This window comes from Cetorhinus maximus, chromosome 17, assembly GCF_964194155.1.
Source record: "Cetorhinus maximus chromosome 17, sCetMax3.hap1.1, whole genome shotgun sequence".
In the NCBI taxonomy this organism is placed as follows: Eukaryota; Metazoa; Chordata; class Chondrichthyes; order Lamniformes; family Cetorhinidae; genus Cetorhinus; species Cetorhinus maximus.
The window spans coordinates 5,084,302-5,111,255 of NC_135895.1; the positions used below are offsets into that span (position 1 = coordinate 5,084,302).

At 45.4% G+C, this 26,954-nt stretch overlaps 1 protein-coding gene across 1 annotated transcript in view; it reads left to right on the plus strand.

Moving 5' to 3' along the window:
• col24a1 (collagen type XXIV alpha 1) overlaps positions 1 to 26,523 on the plus strand; it is a 721,848-nt gene extending 695,325 nt beyond the window's left edge. Inside the window, exons 47-59 of the mRNA XM_078561886.1 lie at positions 643 to 750; positions 1,612 to 1,722; positions 3,778 to 3,831; positions 5,341 to 5,403; positions 5,848 to 5,901; positions 7,461 to 7,496; positions 14,402 to 14,437; positions 14,536 to 14,562; positions 16,899 to 16,964; positions 20,317 to 20,485; positions 20,580 to 20,689; positions 22,217 to 22,435; positions 25,319 to 26,523. Coding sequence (XP_078418012.1) covers positions 643 to 750; positions 1,612 to 1,722; positions 3,778 to 3,831; positions 5,341 to 5,403; positions 5,848 to 5,901; positions 7,461 to 7,496; positions 14,402 to 14,437; positions 14,536 to 14,562; positions 16,899 to 16,964; positions 20,317 to 20,485; positions 20,580 to 20,689; positions 22,217 to 22,435; positions 25,319 to 25,465 — 1,200 coding nt within the window. The 3' untranslated portion in view covers positions 25,466 to 26,523. The remainder of the gene's footprint in view (positions 1 to 642; positions 751 to 1,611; positions 1,723 to 3,777; positions 3,832 to 5,340; positions 5,404 to 5,847; positions 5,902 to 7,460; positions 7,497 to 14,401; positions 14,438 to 14,535; positions 14,563 to 16,898; positions 16,965 to 20,316; positions 20,486 to 20,579; positions 20,690 to 22,216; positions 22,436 to 25,318) is intronic.
• The last annotated feature ends 431 nt before the right edge of the window (positions 26,524 to 26,954 follow it).

The following is a 26,954-nucleotide window of genomic DNA, read 5'->3' on the forward strand; positions in this document are numbered from 1 at the left end:
ACTGAACTCACTAGTTCCCCAGTGAAGACATCACAAAATGTTAGGGCTGATGCACTCAGGAAGACGTGAATTTCAATTGACAAGTGGAAACCACTGCTGACTCTGGCATTGAAAATTTCATTTTAAAAATGTGGAGTCTCATTCCTTCAGAGGCTAGCTAGTATTGGAGACTTCTAAAAAAAAATATTTTTTTTCCTGTCTGCCTCTTTTATCTCTGACTTTTAAACCCAGCAGTCACTCCTTCGCTGCTGATCCACAAAATCTGGTCCATTATTTCTGTGTTGTGATTTTGTGGTTAAGTTTTTTATTAATTATTCCCTTCTGCAAAGGAGGAACTTCCCTTAAGTTGCTCTGTTTAATGACACTGGCACAGCCGGAGCATCTCCTTTTGTTTAAACAGGAAAAGGCAACAACCAAGATGAAATACAAACTGTTCCACTCTTCCATTATGTTTGGATTATTGCGGTGTTGGGGGTGGGAAGGGAAAAACTTCATCCGACATATCCATGTTGTTTCAGGAAACGACCAGGAAATATCTCCTTTTCAGAAATGCACACTCCCTGTGTTTAACTCTGTTCTTTTGGGCAATCAGTGTCTCCCCAGTTCAAATGAATGTTTCATGAGTTGATATACTTGCTGCAGGGTGATCTGGGAAATCCTGGATTAGTTGGACTGGCTGGTAATCCTGGACTACAGGGCGCTCCTGGAGAACCTGGTGTGGTGGGTGACAGAGGGCGACAAGGACCTAAGGTAATTCAATCTCAGTAACGTTATCATTTTGGCACTTTTAAGGAGCAACATACTGCTATACCTTTCAACCTTTGATGTAAACCCCCTGAGATCTCCCGGGTTCCTCTATTCCTGACTTCTTGCATATCGCCAACGTTCACCCCCGGAATCATTCTGACAAAGGTCCTTGAGAGGATGCCGAGGTTCCACGGATGGAGGATATGGGTTACAAGGTTAGGTTGGAGAAGCTGGGGCTGTTCTCCTTGGAGCAAAGGGGGTTGAGGGGAGATTTGATGGAGCTATACAAAGAGACATATCAAAGCTTTCCACCTTGCACTCATCAGGACACATCGCAAGAATAAGGGCAAAACAACAATTTATACTGTATGTGAAGAGAGTACTGATTGGTTGGCAAATGGACTCTAATTTGTAGAAGCATTGCCATGGAGAATGCACCAGTGTTATTGCACCTTTTTTATTCCTTATCTCTAGTCAGAGAGATTCTAGAATGTCCTCTCTCTCCAATACTGTAATGCCATCTTTAATCAATATTGCCACTCCCCCTCCTCCCCCCCACCCACCGACCTTTTCTTCCTTTCCTGTCTCTCCTAAACACCTTGTACCCAGGGATGTTTAATACCCAATCCTACCCTCTTTGAGTCAGGTCTCTGTTTAAGCAATGATATCATAATTCCATTTGTCAACCTGTTTTTGTAGTTCACCAATCTTATTGACCACACTCCATGCATTCACATACATGAACATTAGCCCTGATTTAGGCCTGTTTTTACTTTTCTCCCTTACTCTGACCCCATCTAATGACTTAACATTGCCTTGTCTAATTATCTAACAGTATCTTCTCTGCTCTTCATATCTCGGCAGGGTGAGAAAGGTTTGCAAGGTCAACCTGGATACCAAGGTAAACAAAGAGGTCGCACTGGAGTCCAAGGGGATCAAGGAGCCTTTGGGGAACCTGGCTCTAAAGGACAAAGTGTGAGTGTTCCCCAAGAGTTTATGTTTAATCAGTGAAATTGTGGCCAGCACTGCTACACCCCCACCCCCGCCCCCACACCCCAACCCCCGCCCCCACCCCCGCCCCCACACCCCCTCCCACACCCCCACCCCCACACCCCCACCCCTGCCCCCACACCCCCACCCCGCCCCCACACCCCTGTCCCCACACCCCCACCCCCACCCCCGCCCCCCCCAACCCCACCCCCGCCCCCACACCCACACCCCCGCCCCCACACCCACACCCCCACCCCCGCCCCCACACCCCCTCCGCAAAGGCTGAATCATAGTAGGCTCCATGTTGAATTTGTCACCTATGTTGTGTTAACTAAAACTCCAGAAGAGATCCTATCGACTTCCATGCCTCTGATCCATCCCGAGCACTCAAACAGAATTCTTGTTCCAGATCAGTAACAGGAAGAAAGACTTACGTTTATGTAGCGCCTTTCACAACCATGGGACGTCCCAAAGAACTTTAGAGCCAATGAAGTAGCTGCGTACATAAACAAAGCACCAATTTATACACAGTTAAAATCCTGGATTTTTGGTGGCGCTAAGTGATGAAAGAATTTTTTTTCCCAAAAATATGCATTTATTCATAAAATATGTAACAATACATTACATAACGTTTCAAAGTTGACAGAGCATAAAGTGAAATACAGATCAGTTTCTTTCAATACAGCACGAGGTGCCTCACTACACTTGCCAATGACCGGTTGTGTTTCACATCAAACATTCTCTGTTGCATACAGCCCTGGTGGGGTTGCAGGCTTAACATGGGTTCTGGCCTTTGATGTTCAATAGCCGGAGGTCCTTAGACAGTGGCCTTCCCTGTGACTGACCCAAGCTTTAGTGTGTCCCTCAGCATGTAGTCCCAGACCTTGGAATGCAGCGGTCTACAACACTCGGTCGTGGATAACTCTTTGCTCTGGAAGTTTTGAGCAGGCCAGAGGGCGTGTTTCACCGAGGTGATGGTCCTCAAGCAGCAGTTAATGCTTATCTCAGTGTGTATCCCTGGGGAGACCCCATGGAGGACAGAGTCTGAAAGAATGCCATCAAGCAATGTGGTTCCTCTGGGATAAAGATGTTTATCTGTGAACCTGGAGGACTCTAACCAGCCTTAGTGTCGCCCTAAATTACAGGAGAAGATCTAGAGTGGCACTTGAACCCAGAACCTTATAACTCAGAGGCAGTCGTGCATGTAACTAGCACAAGCTCAATTCCACAATGTCACCTAGTGTTACCAGCTCAGGTTGGATTTATCCCTGGAGGATTTATCCTGCCACACCCCTCTCCACACTCTTGCTATTGGTCAATTGACACTTCACCCTCGCAGTGACCCACCTTCCCACAGCCAATCGGAAAGTGAATTGGCTCTCTGCTCTCTGATTGGATAATCATTGACTCTCAGCCAAACAGCCTTTTCTCCCTCATCTCTGATATTTTTTATAATCAATATGCAAATGTGTTCAAAGTAAATGAAAAAAAGAAAATCAGTGTTTCTTTTTAATGCCCCAATGATTTTTCTCTCTGGTTTTGCTGGTAACAGCATCCTGGAGGTTAGTCTCCAATTCCTGGAGACCGCAGGGCAATGCTGGAGGATTGGCAACGCTAATAGTGACCACACATAGAATCATGCAGAAGCACAGTACAGAGGAGGCCATTCAGCCCTCTTTCAAAGAGCAATCAAGTTGGTCCCAATGCCCCACTCTTCCCACCCATCCTTGCAATGTTATCTCCTTTAAATATTCATCCAATCCCCTTTTCAAGGCTATTGATTCTGTGTTCATCACTCGACCAGGCAGCATGTTCCGAATCTTAACCACTCGTTACTCAAAGAAGTTTTTCCTCAGGCCGCCCCTGGTTCTTTTGCCAAATCGCCACTAAACCTGTGTCCTCTGGTTATCTGCCCTTCAGCAGCATGTAGATGCTTCATTCAAAGCATGCTTTGTCAAACTGTGCACCTTTGTTGAAATTGTCACTAAGGAAGTCTAAAATTTCTGAACTGAATGAAAGACCATGCTTGTTTCTTTTCAGGGGGAAGCTGGTGATCGAGGATTGATGGGTTTCCCAGGCTTTGAAGGCCCAAAAGTATGTAGGTCAAAAAAACGGGTGAATTTTCACGGAGAAAGCTTTCGAGATTATCGTGTCACTGTTCAGAAAGATTCTTGTAGCAAGTGTTAACATCAACTGTAGAGAAACTGCAGCTGATCTGACTACCAGTGTTATTTTTGTGAGTGTATTTGGAAAGCAGCTTCTATTGTCCTACTCATTGCTTAAGATATGTACTGGAGGGGATTCTTATCAAGTGGAGCTGGCACCTCCTGTAAAGGTATATAATAGCACGTTGGTTATATTATTGAGCTAGAATCCAGAGGTCTGAATTAATGATTTGGCAGCATCAGTTCAATTTCTACCATTGGCAGCTGGGGAAGTTAAATTCAGTTAATTAAGTACAACTCGATAAGAGTGATGCTGACCATGTAGTTACTGGATTGCTGTGGAAACCCATCTGGTTCACTAATGCCCTTTAGGGAAGGAAATCTGCTGCCCTTATCTGGTCTGGCCTACATGTGACTCCAGACCCACAGCAATGTGGTTGACTCTTGCTACCCTCTGGAATGGCCGAGCAAGAGACTTAGTTAGATTCAGGAAAGAGGCTCATGACCACTGTTTCAAGGGAGAGATAAACATTTTCTTCCGCTCCTGCAACTGTCCATTTAATGCCGGCAATATTCACCAGCGGTATTTAGATAAGGTCCATTCAAGAAAGTGGTTCAGGGCCTCTCCCAATGTCTTGTTTTTGGACAGATGACTAAACCCGCCTCCACCCACCCACCCCACCAGCTCCAGTTTGCGGCTACACTGTACAGTCTTTAGCAGACTGGAACTGTCAGGCTGGTTTAACAGGGAGGCTGAACGTGAGGTAGGATGATATTCTCAGGGTTGTGTTGACAGTAAAGATAGACTGACCTGGCCTGGGAGAGGCTGCTTGTGATTCTGGAGGAAGAGGGAACCAAGCCCAGCAAACAACAGCTCTTCCCTTCATCAGCACAAAGCATGCTTGCCGTGGTTAAGGGTGTGATATAGAACATTGGGAAATAGTAAATCCTAGGGTGGGATTTCCCGGCCCCATTTGCCCCGGGGAATCATCCGGTCCCACCAAAAGCTGGGCCGGCACACGTCCGTCACGATGGGACAGGAAAATCCCGGCCCTAGGGCTCAAGATGGCACCAATGATTTTAGCAGTGGTTGGTTTCAGAACCACATGTCACAACACAGCAGCTGATGGTGTGTTCAGCGTTGAAGAGAGAATAAAGCGCGCGTGCAATTAAAATCGATGTAAAAACAGAAAATGCTGGGAAAAAACTCAGCAGGTCTGGCAGCATCTGTGGAGAGAGAGAGACAGAGTTAACATCTCGAGTCCGTATGACTTCTTCATATGGACCCGAAACGTTAACTTGGATTCTCTCTCTCCACAGATGCTGCCAGACCTGCTGAGTTTTCCCAGCATTTTCTGTTTTTGTTTCAGATTTCCATGCGTCCGCGGTATTTTGCTTTTATTTTAATGAAAGTCGATGTTTTGTTTTATTTTGGTAGGGTCCAATTGGAGATATTGGTTATAAAGGAATTCAAGGTCCAAAAGGCCCTATTGGATCATTCGTAAGTAAACTCTTCTATTTGTTAAATTTTGGTGGAGCAGGTTCGAGGGGCCATAAGGTCTCCAACTGCTCCTATTTTTTAATGTCTTCCATTTGCAGAGTGTCATCAAGCCCCTCCTCTTGACTGATCCTAAGCAGCAATTGGTAGTCCTCTTGGAACGCATCACTTGACCAGTGTCAGTTTCGAACTGATGCTTTGCCGAGGGAAAACAACACAAGAGAAAGTAACTTTCTAACGAGGGGATAGGGAGAGAGGAAACCAGTGTGATTGAACCATGGTGATATGTTGCTTCAAGTTGGACATCCATTATCCACTAATTCTCCCGTCGGGCCATAGCTTATCAGGGGGAAAATCATTGCAATGCAGCACGAAACCTTTAAACACCCAGAGATGTTTTTCCTGCTCGGATATTCATTTCCATTTTCTTGTTTTTTTTATGTAAAGGGGGACACTGGACCGTTCGGACCCACTGGAATTATTGGCCCTACTGGGAAACCTGTAAGTATCTGGCTCCTTCATCATAAACATCTTTAACAGGCGGTGACATCTTTGTTTTTTATTCATTCATGGACATCGCTGGCAAAGCCAGCATTTGTTGCCCATCCCTAATTGCCCTTGAACTGAATGGCCTGCTAGGTCATTTCAGAGGGCAGTTAAGAGTCAGCCACACTACTGTTGACCTGGAGTCACGTGTAGGGCCAGATCAGGTAAGGATGGCAGATTTCCTTCCCAAAAGGATAATAGTGACCCAGATAGGTTGTTACAACAACCACCAATGGTCTCACGGTCATCATTACTGAGCCTAGCTTTTCAATTCAAACTCCACCAGCTGCCATAGTAGGATTTGAACCCTTGTTTCCAAAGCATTAGCCTGGGTCTCTGAATTACTCGTCCAGAGACATTACCATCACACCACCATCTCCCCCGATTATCTACCCATCATCCTTGCCATGCCAATCTAACCAGAATATCTGCAATATTGGCTGTAATCCAATTCCACCTGAGAGAGGCCATCTAGCTAACCTTAATTCATCCACTTCAAAAGATCCTAAAGCATCAAATTGTTTCTTAAATAATTCCATGTCTTTAACCTCCAAAGCTCTGTCCTGGGGTTCCTTCTGTTTCTTGATTGATCTTCATATTAAAAAACTCATCGATGTTAGTTTGAAAGTTTCCTTTCTTTACTTTTAACGTGTGTCCCTTCTCACTGCTCACTTTAAGATAGGGTAACTGGCAAAAGAATAAGAGGCATGCCACAGCAAGTTTTTATGGTCTGGATGTGCTGCTGGGATTGGCTTCCTTATAGCAGAGGAGGTTAGGAAAGAGATTTACTAGAGGGGTTCAAAATCATGAGGGGTTTTGACAGAGTAAACAAAGACAAACTTTTATTTTCATTCATTCACGGGATGTGGGCTTCGCTGGCTAGGCCAGCATTTATTGCCCATCCCTAATTGCCCTTGAGAAGCTGGTGGTGAGCTGCCTTCTTGAACCGCTGCAGCCCATGTGGTGTAGGTACACCCACAGTGCTGTTAGGGAGGGTGTTCCAGGATTTCGACCCAGCGACAGTGAAGGAACGGTGATATATTTCCAAGTCAGGATGGTGAGTGACTTGGAGGGGAACTTCCAGGTGGTGGTGTTCCCGTGTGTCTGTTGGGAACACGGTTACTGGCAGGAGGGTCAGTAACCAGATAACACGTTTAAAATAATTGGCAAAAAGAACTGGTGGGGGGGGTGGTGGATAGGCGATGAGTTGAATTTATTTAACGCAGCGAGTTGTTGTGATCTGGAATGCGCTGCCTGAAAGGGCGGTGGAAGCAGGTTCACTAATAACTTGAAGAGAAATATTTTGCAGGACTATAGCAAAAGAACATGGGGTGTGGATTAATTGGATAACTCTTTCAAAGAGCCAGTACAGACGTGTTAGACCAAATGGCCTTCTTTTGTGTATCATTCTACAATATCTGAAGCACCAAAGGTCAAGCATCGGAGGCCGCCAAGCCTCCGGACATGATTATTTCTCAGTTGATGTGTGTTATTTTTTTTCTTTGCCTCCATAGGGTCCAAAAGGTGTGAAGGGCAGCAGAGGAGCAATGGTAAGGCCGTTTAATCAACAGCTGATTGTTATACCACCATACTCCCTTCAGCAACACATTTACGGGAATTTAGAAATCTTATTAAGAATGGAGTTGCCTGATTGTCGGCATGACAAATGTCACTGTGTAAATAAGTCTTCATGTTTGGTACAGTTTAAGAAGGTTGGTTTGAAGATTGTGTGGAGTATAAACACCAGCATGGACCAGCTGAGGTGAATGGCCTCTTTCTGTGCTGTAAACTCTGTGTAATGCTACGTAATGTGCTGATCAGGTGAGATGAAATAAGACCATAAGACATAGGAGCAGAAATTAGGCCATTCGGCCCATCGAGTCTGCTCCACCATTCAATCATGGCTGATAAGTTTCTCAACCCCATTCTCCCGCCTTCTCCCCGTAACCTTTGATCCCCTTACCAACCAAGAACCTATCTATCTCGGTCTTAAATACACTCAATGACCTGGCCTCCACAGCCTTCTGTGGCAATGAATTCCATGGATTCACCACTCTCTGGCTAAAGACGTTTCTCCTCATCTCTGTTCTAAAAGGTCTTCCCTTGACTCTGAGGCTGTGCCCTCGGGTCCTAGTCTCTCCTACTAATGGAAACATCTTCCCCACGTCCACTCTATCCAGGCCTTTCAGTATTCTGTAAGTTTCAATCAGATCCCCCCTCATCCTTCTAAATTCCATCGAGTATAGACCCAGAGTCCTCAAATAATGTGGGAGGAGGCTCATTTGGAGCAAAAATGTCAGCATAAAACAGTTGGGCTGAAAGGCTTATTTCTGTGTTGTCGGCCTTAGGTAACCCTATGAAGTTTGTAGCCAAACAGGGCTACTAAATGTTGCACAACAAAGTCCCAAAAACTATCCATTCACAAGATGTGGGCATCACTGGCAAGACCAGAATTTATTGCCCCATCCCTAATTGCCCTAGAGAAGGTGGTGGTGAGCTGCCTTAAATACAAATGAGTGTCTTGCTAGGCCATTTCAGGGGGCAGTTAAGCGTCAACCACCTTGCTGTGGGTCTGGGGTCACATGTAGGTCAGACCAGGTAAGGACGGCAGATTTCCTTCCCTACAGGGGCATTAGCGAACCAGATGGGTTTTTACGACAATTCAGCTGTTTTGACGTGAATCTCCTGCCCTCTTCCTCTCACCCTATCAGCATATCCTTCTATTCCTTTGCCGCCATGTGCTTATCTAGCTTCCTCTTAAATGTGTGTGCACTGTTCACCTCAATTACTCCCTGTGGTAGTGAGTTATATTTAAAGAATAAACAGAGAGGATTCCGTTGGTTTATGACCGTCCTGCAGCTCTACTTAACAATATTCATGCTGAGCATGTTACGAACTATAGCTGTGGAACATGACAAGAAGCAGATGGGTGGTTCAAACACTCTAAAGGAAACCTGATGCTTACAGGATGAAAAATTTCTGACCCGCACATAAAACATTGATGACCTCTGAATGAGAAAGAAAGTCGTGAATCACACAAACGTTAACAAACTTCTTTCTTGAAACAAAAAAGTTATACCAAACTTCTGCTTTGAGTTTTTTTTAACTTTAGCAAGGGGCAGGTTTAACTGGACACATTCTAAAGGTAATTATCCTACAGGAGCCTGGAAAGGTCTGATAAGGGGAGAGTATGGTTTCCATCCCATCCTGTGGGCTGTTGACTTCTACATCAAACTGAGCTGAAGGTGGAATTAAATGAGAGGCCACAGAGTGTTCATTGATAGTCTAGAAGGTTATTATTGTTGAAAAGAGAGACACGTTGCCAAAGGTTTTCGTCCTGCATTTATTCTGATAAGAGCAAAATGAGAAGCTTCCCCAACATGCCTCTCCTTTAGCAATATTCAAGAGTGTTAATTGTATAATTTATTAATTTGGGTGTTTAGTTGTATTCAGATGATTAAGGATTCGCTTGCGTTCTGGAAGAGCTCGTAGGAGCAGGTTGAAACTGTGGTTGTTGGGTTTGGAGTTGCATGCTTGCAATATCTATCCCTGTAAATAAACCCTTGAAAGTGTGGAAAGTCTAGAATCTGGTTCTATCCTTCACTGCCTGATTATCTAAAGTGTGGTAAACAGGGTAAGATTTCTTTCTGCATTCCACTACAAAAAGAACATTTGTGGTCAAATTAATATCTTCATTGCAACACTGCTTCTTTAAATACAGGATTTCTAGTTATTCTCTCACCAAAGATGTAAACAGAATCAAATCAAATTCCAAATCCCTTTGGAAAAAGCTACATCAAGTTGTCCACGGCCTGAATCTTCTGGTCGGTGTGTGGGATCAGGCCCCACTCGCTGACATATAAAATGACGCGTGGTGACATCAGGCGGGTGTCCGTATGTCACCGCGCGTCATTCTGATCTTCAGTTCGGCGGGCGCACACAGGAGTCGGCTGCGCACCCGCCGAACTGTCAAAGGCCTATAAAGGCCATTTAAATATCAATTAAAAGAATTAACAGAGCCCAGGCGGCCTTTGCATTTATCATGAAACCTCATCCACGGGCGGGATGAGGTTTCATGAAGGCTTTTAAACTTTAATAAAAATTTTTAATAAAATTCACAGACATGTCCCAGCTCATGTGACACTGTCACATGAGGGGACGTGTCCGAATAATTTTTAAAAATCTATTATTGACTTTTTGAGAATGAAATTGAACTCCCTGAGGCAGCTCCGTGCCTAGGGGAGAGTTCTGTGCTGTTTCGCGTGCATGCTGTGCATGCTCCCGCTACCACTCCCGCTCCCGCTCTCGCTCAGACCCCTGACAGGGAGAAAATCCTCCTCCATCTGTAAAAACAGGCCTAGGAATAGAAATACAAACTCTCTCAAGAGCCTGGCCTTGTGACTTGTTTATATTCATCGAATATGTAAACTTAATTGGGAATTCTTCTCCCCGAGATGAAAAGGCAGGTTTACATTTCAAGGGCTCAATATTGTCCGAGAATAAACACTCTATTTCCTTGAAACCCGCCGGTTATAATTCCAACATTGGTCATTAAAGCTTCCAAAATACCAACCTTTTTCCCTGACAAAGTCCTTGTTCAGGATTCAAGCTTCGTAGCACCTTATAACTGCTCCTTCCCTGAGTCCAGGTTTGTGTAGTGGCCTGCCCAATGGAGTTAGACTGTGTAGAAACTCTGGAGAGTATAGACTGTTATCATCTTCTTCGTCTATAGAATTGATACTGATGTATTCTTTGAATTCACGTGACAGCTCTTTAAAAATGTTTCCATTCAAACCACGTGAATCTTCTTTTTGACACAAAGAAGGGCTTTCGAATAATGAGTTGTATCAAATAATTGTCCCTGCCATTTTGCCACACTTAATCAATTTCGTCATCTCATCCACCACACCCCCCCACCGCCCCCCACAATGGCGCCCCCCACAATGGCACCTCCCCCTTTCCCAGGCCTTCCCAATCCCACTCTTACCATCTCATCTGTTCCACCAATTATATCACAGTCCTCATGGAAACAATCTCTCCAGTAAGAGTAACCTTGTTGATTAGCTCCCCTAACTTCCGCTGTTTTTATTCTCCACCCACCCCCCCCTACTCTGTCGCTACCACCATAACCACAAACCATTGGCAGCCCCATGTGCATCAAGCACGCCAGTTGTCTGCATGTCCCATGTGTCTCTGTGTGTGCCAGGCACTGCCCATCAGATCAACCCACCAACAAACGTGACCCTCAAACTGACCAATCAAAACAGTCTGAACAGATAAAAACTGAGTATTATTATACTCCCGGGGCATTGCTTATTGTGACTCGGGGTACACAGTATCGTAGAATGGGAGGGGAGTTATACCTTACAAATTACAGTGTACTATCATAGTGACTGGTGACTGGATAAAACAAATTTCATTTTTATTTCACAATATACTGAAATTTTTACTGGTGCTTTGAAGACTGAGGTGGAGAGGGTGGCTTAGTGGCAACGTTGCTGGACAAGTAATCCAGAGGCCCAGGGTAATGCTCTGAGGACATGGGTTCAAATCCCACCATGGCAGCTGGTGGAATTTAAATTCAATCAATAAATCTGGAATATAAAGCTATCCTGTAATGGTGATCCTGAAGCTATCATCAATTGTTACAAAAGCTCATCAGGTTCACTAATGCCCTTTAGGGAAGGAAATCTGCTGTCCTTACCTGGTCTGGCCTACATGTGACTCCAGACCCACAGCAATGTGGCTGACTCTTAAATGTCCTCTGAACAAGGGCAATTAGGGATGAGCGACAGATGCTGGTGTGATAAAGTGGAGTGCTATGTACCTTTAAGAGAATGTAGTTAATTGGTCATGTGACTGAATTGACCAATCGCCATACTTTGGTAACTGTAAGTCTAGAGCTGGAGGTGATTGAAGAAGCAGACAATGTGTCGGTGCCCTGTTCTTAGTTCCAATAAACCACCAGCGTTTGTTCAGTCAGTCGGTCTCTCTGCCTATATTGTTTCAAGCACCAACTAATGTGTTACTATCAAGGGCACAGCTAGCATTCGCTGGACAAAGCAAACCTGAAAACCAAAAACCTAAAAGCTGGCCTTGACAGTGATACCCACATCCTGTGAAAGAATAAAAAGAAAATAAAGTGTTTGCTTTTCTGAGAGAACCCTAGACCAAATCTATCCATTCTGATTCAAGGATCGATTTCCCTCTTTTCTGTGTCCGGAGTGTACTCCAGTTCCCAGGCATGATGATAGGACCTCGGGCAGGACTCATTGCACCTCCAACTCTGGCCCAAGATTCCCTCACCTCGCTGCAATGTGCAGAATCTGTGCCTTAAGGGAAGGAGTTACTTTCTCCCTCACTCCCCTCTCCCAGAAGCCTTGAGAGCTTCTCAGTCCTGCTAGTCCGGAAGGTTCTACAGTCATGTTCCAACATAATATCCTCATTCTTGTTTCCAAATCCCTCCATGGCCTCACCCCTTCATATCTTTGTAATCTCCTCCAGCTCTCCGAGATCTCTGTGCCTTTTAATTCTGGCCTCTTGGGCATCCCCAATTTTAATCACCACCATTGGCTGCTGTGCCTTCAGCTGCCTGGGTCCTAAACTGTAGGATTTCCTCCCTAAATCTCTCTCCTTCCCTCTCCTTCTTTAAGAACCTTCCTAAAGCCTACCTCTTTCACCGAGCTTTTGGTCATGTGTTCCAATATCTCTTTACATGGCTCTGTGTCAAACTCTGCTCGACAAACAGTCCTGTGAAACACCTTTGGCCATTTTACGATATAAACATAGAAACTTAGAAAATAGGAGCAGGAGTAGGCCATTCAGCCCCTCGAGCCTGCTCCACCATTCAATATGATCATGGCTGATCCTCTGTCTGAAAGTCATACTCCCGCGCTCTCCCCAAACCCCTTGACGCCTTTGGTGCCTAGAAATCTATTTCCTTCTTAAATATATTCAGTAACTTGGCCTCCACAGCCTCCTGTGGTAGAGAATTCCACAGGTTCACCACCCTCTGAGTGAAGAAGTTTCTCCTCATCTCAGCCCTAAATGGTCTACCCTGTATCCTCAGGCTTGTCCCAGAACCCCCCCCTCCCACCCCCCCACCACCAACCAGGGGAAACATCATCCCTGCATCCAGTTTGTCCAGCCCCGTCAGAATTTTATACACTTCAATGAGACCCCCTCTCATTCTTCTAAACTCTATAAGGGTGCTATATAAATGCAAGTTGATGCGAAGAGCTTAAGACCATTTGCGGTGTGACCGTAAACGCAAGTTCTTTCTTGCAAAGAGGAAGTTGGATTACATTTTAGATCCTGGGGATTTTGTGCCAAAAGCTACAATCTTCACATGTCTTGTCATGTTCATGTCTTTACTTAAACTTCAATGTGCAAATAATTCAATGTGCTGTTGCAGACAGTCCTGTCAGGACAAGATTTCAGAAAGAGTCATTTTTCATAGGGGTGCTATACATTTTCACCATCCCTTTTCCATGAAAATAGTTGAATGCAAATTCCTTAATCGACTTCTGAATAAAAGACTTGTTAACTGAATAGAGGGCATCATTGTAAGGTCACCACCAATAAATCCAACTGGGAATTTGGTAGAAACCTCTTTACCCAGAGGGTGGTAAGGATGAGGAAATCACTACCACAGGGAGTGAGGTGGATAGGGTAATTACATTTAAGGGGGGAGCTGGATAAACACATGAGGGAGAAAGGAAGAGAAGGATACCGTGGTGGGAGGAGACTCGGGTGGAGCATTAACACCAGCACGGACCAGCTGGGCTGAATGGACTGTTACTGTGCTGGAACTTCCATGTAATTCTTTGTACAGGAAGTAATTAAGGTCCTGAGGGGTCTTGACAGGGTGGACGTGGAGAGGATGTTTCCTCTTGTGGGGGAATATTCTCCTAGGGGGTCACTGTTTAAAAATAAGGGGTCGCTCATTTAAAACGGAGATGAGGCGAAATGTTTTCACTCAGAGGGTCGTGAGTCTTTGGAACTCTCTTCCTGAAAAGGCGGTGGAAAGAGAGTCTTTGAATATTTTTAAGGCAGAGGTGGATAGATTCTTGGTAAGCAAGGGGGTGATAGGTTATCGGGGGCAGGTGGGATGCAGATTTCAGATTACTATCAGATCAGCCATGACCTTATTAAATGGCGGAGCAGGCTCGAGGGGCCGAATGGCCTACACCTGCTCCTTGTTCGTATGGTCGTCTGTAAAAAGAAAGTCTTGTTCAGTTCTGCAATGATTTATAATGTTCTGCAATGATTTGTATTGTTCTGCAATGATTTGTATTGTTCTGCAATGATTTGCAATGTTCTGTAATGATTTGTAATGTTCTGCAATGATTTGTTCAGTTCTGTAATGATTTGTAATGTTCTGCAATGATTTGTATTGTTCTGCAATGATTTGCAATGTTCTGTAATGATTTGTAATGCTTTGATTCTTTACTAGGGGCCTGAAGGACCCCAAGGACAACCTGGACCACCTGTGAGTAGATGTTTTTAAATTGTTTTGTTCATTTTTTTTTAAAAACCAGGTTTAGGTAGAAATGAATGGTTATAACAAAGTTAACTGTTTCATTACAGGGTCCTCCTGGGGCACCTGGTCCATTGGTAAGCAATATTCAATACGCATTCCTCTGCTCTGTGTTAAAGTCAGCATGCTATCTCATTTTAAACCTGCATCTTGAAGGTCTCTGTTCACCCTTTGAGGAAAGGAATCAATATTTTCCTCAATTTGAAGATAGCTAGAACACCCTTCGATAGATGATTGCTGATCTGAACCACAGACAACTATAACCATAAGACCATAAGATATAGGAGCAGAACTTAGGCCATTCGGCCCATCGAGTCTGCTCCGCCATTCAACCATGGCTGATAAGTTTCTCAACCCCATTCTCCCGCCTTCTCCCCGCAACCTTTGATCACCTTACCAATCAAGAACCTATCTACCTCGGTCTTAACCAATTGTGGTCCATGAGGGAAACGGCCAGTTTATTTCCTAGTCACATTTTCGCCCATATTCCTGGATGGTTGACTGAAATCCTACAGGAGCAAAGGCCGGGATTTTCCAGCTCCACCCACTGCTGGGATTTTCCGGTCCTGTCAAAAGCCAATGGACTTTTGGCTAGCCCGCCGCATTCCCCTCCCCCCTTCCCGGCCTCACCCCCACCCCCACCCCACCCCCAGCAGGGCCAGAAAATCCCAGAGGAGTCACAGGTACAGTTCAGGGCATGAAGTAACTTGCCAGCTCTTGGTGTTTATAAGGAGGGATGTGCGCACACATTCAGATCTCACAAGATACAGTTTTGAATAAAACCCCCATGTTTAACTGTTAGGGGATTGTTTCCCCCCTGCCTGGGGAATAGAACCTATGGGGTCATAGTCTAAGGATCACGGGTCGGCCATTTAAGACTGAGTGAGATGAGGAGAAAGTCCCTCACTATTGACATTGTGGATTCCCTACCTCAGAGAGCTGTGGGAAGATAATGGCCTAGTGGTAATAATCCTGGGTTAGTAAATCTGAGGCCCAGGCTCACGCTCTGCGGACATGGATTCAAATCCCACCACAGCAAATGATTTAAATTCCATGACTAAATCTGGAATATGATAACCATGATCAATTGGTTCATTAATGTCCTTCAGAGAAGGAAATTGACCATCTGCCTACTTGTGACTCCAGGTGCAAAGCAATGTGGTTGACTCTTACCTTTCCTCAGAGATGGTCAAGAAGGCAGCCGAAGGGTAATTAGGGCTGGGCAACAAATGCTGGCCTTGTGAATGACCCATACAAAAGAATAAAGTGTTTTTTGAGCATATTAAAGGCTCAGATTGATACATTTCTGGGCACTAAGGGAACCAAAGGATATGAGGAGAGTGCAAGAAGGTGGAAGATCAGCCATGATCTTATTGAATGGTGGATACAGCCTACTCCTATTTCCTAAGCTATTACACTGACCAGTCAAAGCAGTTACACTAAAGCAGTTTACGCATTAAGTCTAAACAAAGTTTATTGAATGTAATGTTTGGAATTCAAAAGGCGACAGGCATGGACCAACTGTAAGTTCTCCTTCATTCAGTTAAATATATCAAACGGTGCTAAAATTTGGACACAAATCCTTGGTCATGAGGGTTCAGTTTGTGGAACTGGTTGTGGTGCAGTCAGTTAGACAGCAGCCTTCATTTCTGGCAATCGGATTGGAATCTAACTCCACATGGCCTGGGGTGAATGTGCCCTCCATCTGCTGGTGGTAAGACACCCAGAGTGGGTAAGGACGTTCACATAGACTGGGTAAGGACAGTGTCAGGGGGGACCTGGGTCTACAGACTCAATCTGTCCTCATTTTCTACCAGATTACCAAACTCTCAGAGAGAGTGGATCATGGAAAAATGTCACATGGATGCAATAGTCTTTACCTAGAATTATATAGAACATGCACCACAGAAAAACTAACCAACTGTGCTCGTGTTTCTTCTGTCACTCCAATTTAAATTCCACCAGCTGCTGTCCCCAGCGCATTACCCTGGGTCTCTGGAGTACTAGTCCAGTGATGTTACCACTATTCCACCCCCTCCCCCTCTATTCCTTTCTGTCTCATGTGTTTATCTAATCCCCCTTAAATGTGTCTATGTTATTCTCCTCAACCACCCACTGTGTTAACCAGTTTCACATTCTCACCACTCTCTGGGTAAAGAAGGTGTTCCTGGTGCATTTATTAGTGACTATTTTACCTTGAATTTGAGGCCCATGGTTAAGCTGGAGTTAATGGGACTTTGCGTCTAATCATGGTGGACCTGGCCTGCAAGTGCTTGATGTTGACACTGGATGGTTGAGACGGAAGCTGTTCCAATCCACAGCACTAACCTTCATTAAGTCCATTGCACAGCAAAGTTGTGGCTCTACTGATGGTATCCATTGCTCTCTTTGTCCTTTACTAACTGTTGCGCAGAGACGTGTGGACATCAATGAAGCTATTCAAGCCCTGATTGCATCCAACGAAGCCCTTCGGTCTGAGGTAATCAGTCTTTCTCTGAGCTAAAATATCTTCTTATTGATAATAATGACAGCAATTAGCATTTATATGGCACCTTGAACATGGTAAAACACCCCAAAGTGCTTCACATGAGCAATTATCAAAATTGGTGACACAAAACAGCAAATGGAGATATTAGGACTGGCGACCAAGAGCAAGGTAGATTTTAAGGAGCACCTTAAAGCAGGAGAGAGAGAGAGAGAGAGAGAGGTGGAGATGTTTGGGGAGGGAATTCCAGAGCTTAGGGCCCAGGCGGCTGAAGGCCCGGCTGCCAATGGTAGGGCAATAAAAAAAGAGAGGGCATTTTTTGCACAACATTGGCTATTTTACCACTCTATGTAGATGCCCTTACCCGCTCTATGTAGATGTCCTTCCTCACTCTGGGTGTCTTACCACCAGCAGATGGAGGGGACATTATTTCTGTACATGAGGCCAGGTTTGAAGGAGTGCAGGTACCTTGGAGGGTATGGGATTAGAAGATGTTACAGAGAATGGGAAAACTGGGGACAATAAACCCTAGCTATTTAAATATATTTCAAAAGGGCCCTCTTATTTTTTTTATTCATTCACAGAATGTGGGCTTCGCTGGCTGGGCCAGCATTTATTGCCCATCCCTAGTTGCCCTTGAGAAGGTGGTGGCGAGCTGCCTTTTTGAGCCGCTGCAGTCCATGTGGTGTGGGTACACCCACAGTGCTGTTAGGGAGGGAGTTCCAGGGTTTTGACCCAGCGACAGTGAAGGAACGGCGATATATTTCCAAGCCAGGATGGTGAGTGGCTTGTAGGGGAACTTCCAGGTGGTGGTGTTCCCATCTGTCTGCTGCCCTTGTCCTTCTAGATGGTAGAGGGTGTGGGTTTGGAAGGTGCTGCCCCAGGAGCCTTGGTGAATTCCTGCAATGAAGTACAAAGTTCCATTTTCTGCAGATGTCTCAGAATTACTTAATATTTCTATGATCTCAGTGTGCGGCTTGAGCAGCGTTTGCTATTTTGTATAAAATAGTCAACGTGTTTGGATATGTTCAGAATCTTAATTCACAGGATCATGAATTTTAATGGCACAGAAGGAGGCCATTCGGCCCAATGGCTCTCCAAACAATCATTACAACCTCATGCCATTACCCTGCCTTTTCCCCGTACCCTACACTGTTAATCTCACAGTTAAAACTCACTAAAAATCTATAAAGGGCAGCAAAGATCATTCCCTGAATATATTGGAGTTTCTAGTTCACCCCAAGCTTTTAAAGCCCATTATATTTAGTGGGTTAGAACACTTTGGGACTCTTAATTGAAATTTCAAAAGATTTTCCTGAAAGCGGATAATATCACACATGGGCAATTGCAACATAGTGAAGATATTATTCTTATTATGCTGCACAGCACCATACACATGTTACTTAGAGTTACATAGAATGTACAGCCCAGAAATTAGGCCATTCAGCCCAACTGGTCCAGGCTGGTGTTTATGCTCCGTAGGAGACTCCTCCCATCCTCTTCATCTCACCCCATCAGCATATCCTTCTATTCCTTTCTCCTGCATGTGTTTATCCAGCTTCCCCTTAAATGTATCTATGCTATTCACCTCTACCACTCCCTGTGGTAGCGAGTTCCACATTCACATCACGCTCTGGGCAAAGAAGTTTCTCCTGAATTCCCGATTGAATATATTAATAACTATACCGAGCCTTGGGGAGACCGCATCTAGAGTATTGTGTGCAGTTTTGGTCTCCTTATCTGGGGAAGGATGCATTTGCCACAGAGGGGGAGCAAAGGAGGTTCACCACCCTGGGATGGCAGGATTGTCTTCTGAGGAGAGATTAAGGAAACTGGGTCTGTCATCTTTTAATTTTCGAAAAATGAGAAGTGATCTCATTGAAACTTACAAAATTAATACAGGGTGTGACAGGGTAGATGTGGATAGGATGTTTCCCTGGTTGGTGAGTCTAGAACCAGGGGACACAGTCTCAGAATAAGGGGCAGGCCATTTAAGACTCAACTTAAGATGAGGAGGAGTTTCTTCATTCAGAGGGCAGTGAGTCTTTGGAATTCTTTACCCCAGAGGGTTGTGGAAGCTCAATCATTGAGCATGTTCAAGACAGAAATTGATAGATTTCTGGAGGCCAATGACATCAAGGGGTATGGGGCTGATGGACGAAAGTGGCATTGAGGTGAATGATTACTCATGATCTAATTGAATGGCGGAGCAGGCTCGATGGGCTGAATGGCCTACTTCTGCTTCTATGTTCTATGTTCCTGTGATGAGAGGTTGAGTAAACTGAGTCTATATTCTCTGGAGTTTCGAAGAATGAGAGGTGATCGCATTGAAACACACAAGATTCTGAAATGGGCTTGATAGGATAGGTACTGAAAAAAAAATCTCCAGCCTGTTCAAGAGAGCAACAAAATACAACGGATGCTGGAAATCTGAACTAAAAACAGAAAATGCTGGAGATACTCAGCAGGTCTGGCAGCATCTGTGGAGAGAGAAACAGAGTTAACATTTCAGATCTGTGATCTTTCATCAATTCAGAATTCACCCTTGAAGTCTTTATCCAGCTCTCTTTAGAAAGTCCCTCTTGAATCTGCTTCCATTGCCCTTTAAGGCAGCGCGTTCCAAATCACAACAACTCTGCAGAGCTGTCCGGGTGCCTTTTCAATGAGGCGCCTGCACGTTAGATTCATGGACTCATAGACGTTTACAGCACAGAAGGAGGCCATTCAGCCCATCGTATCCAAACCAGTTAACAAAGATCTGACAACGCTAATCCCATTTTCCAGCGCTTGGCCCATAGCCCTGGAGGCTATGGCAACGCAAGTGAATATCTAAATACTTCTTAAATGTTACGAGAGTTTCTGACTCAACCACCCTTTCAGGCAGTGAGTTCCAGACCCCCACCACCCTCTGGGTGAAAAACTTTCTCCTCAACTCCCCTCTTAGCCTTCTACGTTGGAGCCTATGAGGTAACAGTGAGGGGGTCCACATCCTGCCTGCCCTGCCACGCGGTTTGACGTGCTCTTCACGCAAGCATACTTCAGGAGCTGAACAGCGCAAGATCTTCCATGTTCAGCTGTCCCGCTCTGCAGCAGAATTCGCCCCAACTTCCACTCCCACCAACGAACTTAGACTCCAGAATGGAAGATTCTGCCCTTGTTTCCTTTACGTTTCATTGGTTTTATCACCATTGCTGGGAGTGCATGCTGAATCTCTAAACCATGTGTAGATTTTGTATTCTTTTGTGCTTTGACCTAGGTGCTCTGGATACTTTCCTGATAATGTTGCCTTTGTTCATATCTCTCCACCTGGTCAGTTATCTCACACCTATATTAATACTCTCTGTAGAATTACCAGAATACTGAAATGCCGCTCATGGAACAAGGTATGGAGATATTCAAAACTCTGCACTATCTGAGCAGTCTGATGCACAGTATCAAGAGCCCACTGGGAACCAAGGAACATCCTGTTCGTGTTTGCCGGGACTTGCTGAACTGTGAAAGTCAATTATCTAACGGTGAGTGCAGCCCTGTGCGTTTCGACTTGTATCTTGACAGCAGCAATTGCTCAGTACAGATTTCTAACACGGGCCCTTTCCCACCCCACTGCAGATAAGTACTGGATCGACCCCAACTTGGGCTGCCCTTCAGATACAATCGAAGTGTTCTGCAACTTTAGCACTGGCGGTCAGACCTGCTTACGCCCCGTCAGTACATCGAAGGTAATGAGGGACTTCAATTAAGGCGAAGAGGCTGGAGAAGCCGAGAAGGTTAAGAGGAGATTTAATGGAGCTGTTCAAAATCACGGAGTGTTTCGATAGAGTAAAATAAAGAGAAGCTGTTTCTGCCAGCAGAAGGACACAAATTTAAAGCATTTGGCAAAAGGACCAGAGGCAGCGTGAAGAAACGCTCTTTACCCAGCGAGTTGCTGTGATCTGGAAGGCGCTGCCTGACAGGGCGGTGGAAGCAGATTCAATAATAACTTTCAAAAGGGGGAATTGGATAAATACTTGAAAAGGAGAAAAATTGCAGGGCCTTTGTGGAAAGAGCAGAAGAGTGGGACTAACTGAATAGCAAAGGGCCAGTACCTGAAACAATGGGCCAAACGATTTCCAATTGTGCTGTTTCCATCAAACACCACTGAAGCAAATAACCAGAATGGATTTGGGACTGAGCGCAACAAGGATTATAAAAAAAAGGGAGCAATTTCATTTGATTAATGAGGGAGAAATAGGGTGCAGGGTGCTCAATGGAACATAATCACTGGCACAGACCAGTTGAACTGAATGGCTTGTTTCTGTGCCATAAATTCTATATAATTCTTTGTAAGTCAGCTTTCAAGAAGTCACTGGATGGCAATTGTGTACGAGGATGCTTGCTGATGTGTTCCTCTCGTTAGCTCAGGTGCCCTCAGCTAGAGAGACAATGAAACCAGGCAGGGTGGTGCTTCTGATAGAAATCCGATGGCTCTTACTGAGACATGCACACAAATAGATGTCAAACATCCATAGAATAGGTTTCAGCCACAAAGCGTTCCTCAGTCAAATAACCTGTGAGCACTTTCCTTTCTAGTTTAAGGCTTTGGCCGGAAGTTTCCGGTCCCGTCGTGGTGGGACCCACCGCAAGAGATTCTGCGGCCTGGCCAAAAGTCCATTGACTTTCAGGGGGACCAGATGATCCCCGTGGTGCCCGGGGCGGGGGTGGGGTGGGGGGGGGGATTCCCGCCCTTAGAACCTTAGAGCACAGAAGGAGGCCATTCAGCCCAGAACTCCCCTGCCAGCTCCTGGAAAAAGCAATGCAATTAGCCCCACTCCGCCTGCTCTTTCCTCACAGACTTGCAAAGTTTCTCCTTTGAGTATTCAGCCAATTTTGTTTTGGAAGTTAACATTGAATCTGCTTCCCGCCGCCCTTTCAGACTGCGCGATCAAAATCACAGCAACACGCTGCCTGAAAGAAATACTTTCTCACCCTCCCCTCCGCTCCTTCTGTTAACCACTTCTGGGTCCCGACCTCCATCCACTGGAAACAGTTTGTCCTTATTCACTCCACCAAATCCATCATGACTTTTGAACACCTCCATTAAATCTCCCCTGAACCTTCGCTGCTCTAAGGAGAACAATCCCAGGTTCTCCAGTCTCTCCTCGGAACTGACATTGACAGCAAATGGTTTTTTATTCCTGTTGTACGTCTCGGTTTGAATTTCATGACTTTTCACTGATCCTGTTTTAACCGTTTATTTCCCTTTGCAGCTAGACTTTGGGATTGGGAAAGTACAGATGAACTTTTTGCATTTACTAAGTTCAGAGGCCATACAGACCATTACGATCCACTGTCTCAATCTCCCAGTCTGGAAGAACACCACCAACAAACATCCCTACGCTAATTCCATGCTCTTTAGAGGATGGAATGGGCAGATATTTAAGGCAAATACAATATCTCAACCTACGGTTATAAGAGACGGGTGCAAGGTAAGTCCCTGTGCATTTAGTAATTAACAATTCAGGTTCATTTCTGTTTTGGCAAAATCAGTCCGAAGGCCACAGATGCCTTGTTGGTCTTTTTGGCCCATGTTGTGAGTGTAAAATGATGTAGAGTGCACAACACAGAAAGCCTCCCCCCAGTCCTCTTTTTTTGACCCTGTCAGCATATCTTTCTATTCGTTTCCATCCCATGTCTTTATCTAGTTCCCTTTATCTATATCTATAATATCTACCTGAACCACTCCTCATGGTAGCAAGTTCCACATTCTCACATTCTTTCTGCAAAGACATTTCTTCTGAGTTGCCTATTAGGTTTATTAGTGACTATCCTATATGGCCCCGAGCTTTGGTCTTCTCACGTGGAAATATCATATCTACTCTATCATTACCCTATCAAACATTTTCATAATCTTAAAGAACTCTCTGGGCAGGATATTGAGGTCGGCGAGCAGGGGGCGGGTCCCACTCACTGACGCATAAAATGAGGCGGGATGACGTTGGGTGGAACTCCTGACCTCACCCCGCGTCATATCAATTCTCAGGTTGGCAGGGGTGCAGCCGAATCAGCTGTGCACCCGCCGACCTGTCAACGACCAACTGAGGCCATTGACAAACTAATTCGACTGGTAATGGACCTGCCCGTCCAACCTTAAGGCTGGCGGGCAGGCCGGGGGCCCTGGCGGGAATTAGAAAAAGCATCAAACCTCATCCACGGGTGGGGTGAGGTTTCATGTAGTTTTTTAAAAATGTAATAAAAGCTTGAATATAAGTGATGGACATGCCCCATCTCATGTGACAGTGTCACATGAGGGGGCATATCAGGGAAATTTTATTTTTTTGCGTTGACCATTTTTGAATTTGGCGCTGATCTCCCTGAGGCAGCACTTAGCCTCAGGGAGACGAGTGCGCTCTTTCGTGCGCATGTGTGAAAGAGCGCTCTCCCGGCTAAGCGAATCCTCCCCCTGCCCACACAGGGAGCACATAGCACTTCCTGGCGGGTGTCACGCTGGGTGGGCCTTAATTGGCCCTCCCACGTAAAATGGCGGCGTGCCCCCGATTGGGCACGCCGATCAGAGGTGCGCCCGCTCCTGAACTATCCCCCCCCAAACTGGGGTGAAAATTCTTCCCTATCAAACCTGAGTCTTCTCTTAGATAAAAGCAGAAAGTGCTGGAAAAACTCAGCATGTCTGGCAGCGTCTGCGGAGAGAGAAACAGAGTTTGTTTCTCGAGTCTAATACGACTCTTCTTTGGAACCGAAATTGGGATCTGAAGAAGAGTGATATCGGACTCAAAACATTAACTCTGCTTCTCTCTCCGCAGATCCTGCCAGACCTGCTGAGTTTTTCCAGCACTTTCTGCCTTTATTGCAGCTCTACAGCATCTGCAGTATTTTGCTTTTATCTCAGTCTTCTCTTTTCTGGAACGCAGGTCCCCAGCCTTGTCAATGTTTCCTCACGGGTGTAACCTCTCAGCTCCGGCATCATCCTTGTAAAACCGTTTAAGCACTTCTCCAGAACCACGATATCATGTTTAGAATGTAAAGACCAGAGCCGTTGGCATTACTCCAAGGGCAGGATTTTTCAGAGTACAGGGGCGGGCCCAACACCCTGACATGTAAAATGATGCGCGATGACATTGGGCTTGTGTCCCGACGTCATCGCGCTGTCTTGCGATGTTTTGTTCGGCAGACAAGTGCCGGATTCGGCTGCGCGCCCCCCGATATTTAAACAGCCTATTAAGGCCATTAAGGAATTGATGAATGTAATTGTTTACGCTGTCCGTCCATCCTTACGGTTGGAGGGCAGGCGAAAAGGCCAAGCGGCCTGCACTTTTTTATGAAACCTCATCCACGGGCGGGATGAGATTCCCTAAAGCTTTTATTAATTAAATTAAAAAATTTCCCTAACCATAAAAACATGTCCCATCTCATGTGACACGGAGGGGACATGTTTAAATACGTTTTCGAGCCAATTATTTATTTATTTGAAAACCGCTTCAGTCTCCCTGAGGCAGCTCCGTGCCTCAGGGAGTTTGAAGCTCTCTCTCGCACATGTGCGCGGAAGAGCGCTGGCCCCGACTCTCTCTCCTCCCCCTGCCCGCACAGGTAACACTCAGCGCTACGACTCACGTTTTACACTGAGCGGGCCTTCATTGGCCCACCTGCTCCCGCCAAGCCCACGTATCACCTTAAAAATTCAGGCCCAAGGGTGGGATAACCAAGGTTCAAGGCAAGTTTAACACAACTTCTCTATTTTTTAGTCCTGTTTGTTCTATTCCAGAGAGTCAGTTGGTCAAGGATAGAACTGGAGCCAAATTTTACATATTTTTATATTAATTTACAGAGCTACACATTACAAGCATACACCTCCTAACCTCACACCCAATTTTTAGTCTGTGTCTATTTATAGGTGTCAGCTGTGGCTCAGTTCATAGCCCCCTCGCCTTTGAATCAGAGGGTTCTGGGTTCATGTCCCACTCCTGGAAAAAACCAAGAACTGTGATTGTACTCGAAAGAGTTGCAATCTGTGACTGTTGATAACTCGAAAGAGTTTCAAGCGAATGTCCAGTTAATGCCCATCACCAGCATTCAATTAATATAGAATTCACACTATACCTCTAGGAATGAAACCGCTCTTACTTGGTTTGATTTTTTTAATTCATTCACAGCATGGTGGCACTGCTGGCTAAACCAGCATTTATTGCCCCTGTCTAATTGCCCTTGAGACAGCTGAGCGGCTTGCTAGGCCGTTTCAGAAAGCAGTTAAGAGCTGTCCACGTCGCAATGTTGGGCCTGGATTTGTGTATCAGTGCCCCCCTAGATCCCTTTGCTCCTCTACCTCACTCAGACTCGTGTTTGTTTGTTAATTGCAGATTCAGGACGGGACATGGCAACAGACGCAGTTCGTTTTCCACACCCAAGTCGTGAGTCAACTTCCGATCGTTGAGATTCAGAGGCCCCCCCACCTCAAGCCAGCAAATCAATATCGCGTAGAAATCGGCCCAGTCTGTTTTCTATAATAGGACAATGAACTTGGGTTATCTTTATGAACACTGTCAGGAAACTGTTACCAAAAGCTAGACTCCTTTCAGCTGGAAGTTTTTGGAGAGATAATCTCTTGTTCACTGTGGAAAACCCAGAAACAAGTTTTGTTCAAACTGACTTCTCAGGAAGAATGGGTTGATGCCGAAAACCAATCACTGAAGTTAGCGGGAAATGTAAGGCATTTGTTGCGTAATGCACAATATTTTGTGCTTCCTGTCATAGTTCCTTTTTAAACGAATAGTAGTGGAACCTTTCCGTAATGTAGAGATTATGACTTCAGGCCCATGCACTCACAGTAAATCAGCCCCAAAAAAAGACTGGAAAAGGAAAGATCTTTAGTAGCACTGATGGCTATGTGTTGAAAAAATGTGCAACTGTCTCATGAGGAGGGATGGATGGCAGCTAATAACAGGTGCCCAGTTTATCATCTTCTCTTCAGTTTCGAAAGGTGCTACTTCTAGAAGATTCCTCTACCTCTGATATGCTAATCCGTCTCTCATCTAGGGCTTCATTTTGGCCAACCTGGTGGCTGACACACACGGATGTTCCTCGTGCATAAGAGTCAATGGACCAGCCTGAGAAACCCGTGTTGGCTGGTACTGAGCACCCGCCCGCATCCTGTCAGGACTCGTCACCTATCTGAGGTTCGCCAGAGCCAGTGTGTGTGAGATTCCCAACTAGGCACAGGCTATTCAATCAGCAAAATAGAAACCGTTTACTGGCACACAGCGCTGGTAAACTTCCTGCTGTCTGTGCAGCTAAATCCACCTGCCCCATGAGGGGATTGCCTGTTATAGTTATTGAGACCGAAATGGGATGGATCTAAGCCAGACTGACCTCGCCAGCATCCATTACCGAGGTAGGCTGGTCACCAACAGCATGTTGGAATGGAGACACATGCAGACTGGCTCAGATATCAGATTACTAAGGCTGTCTGCCCCCCACTGACATATATGTCCCCTTGGAGCCAACCCAGCCCTAAAGAGACCTCCCACTTTCTTCTCCGTGCACCCACCACCATCATCTCCATGCACCCACAACCCCCACCCCCCTCCAATCCCCAACCCCACCAACCATCCAAAGAGAGAGTCACTGCTGAGGCAGACAACAGGCATCAGAAACCTCTGAGCTGAAGTTCAGCAGAAGGATGGCGTTACTGCCATCTCTTTGAGCATGGCACAGAGACTCCACCCACCCCATACCCCAGACAGAGGGGATTCTACGGGTCAGATGTTGCAGGACTTTGACTACAACTTGACCAAGGTGGGTACTGAACCCTAGATATTGACGACATGTTGGCTTTCATGCTCCCTCTTGTCAATCCTGAATCTCAGAGCTTGCTCATTTGATGGACATCACTCTTTGTGCATGGACACAAGGAACTGCACAGCTTGTGACATTTCACCCTCCTGGATGTCTTAGGTGCTAATGTTAATCAGGTGCTAATTGTTTCAACCAGCAAAG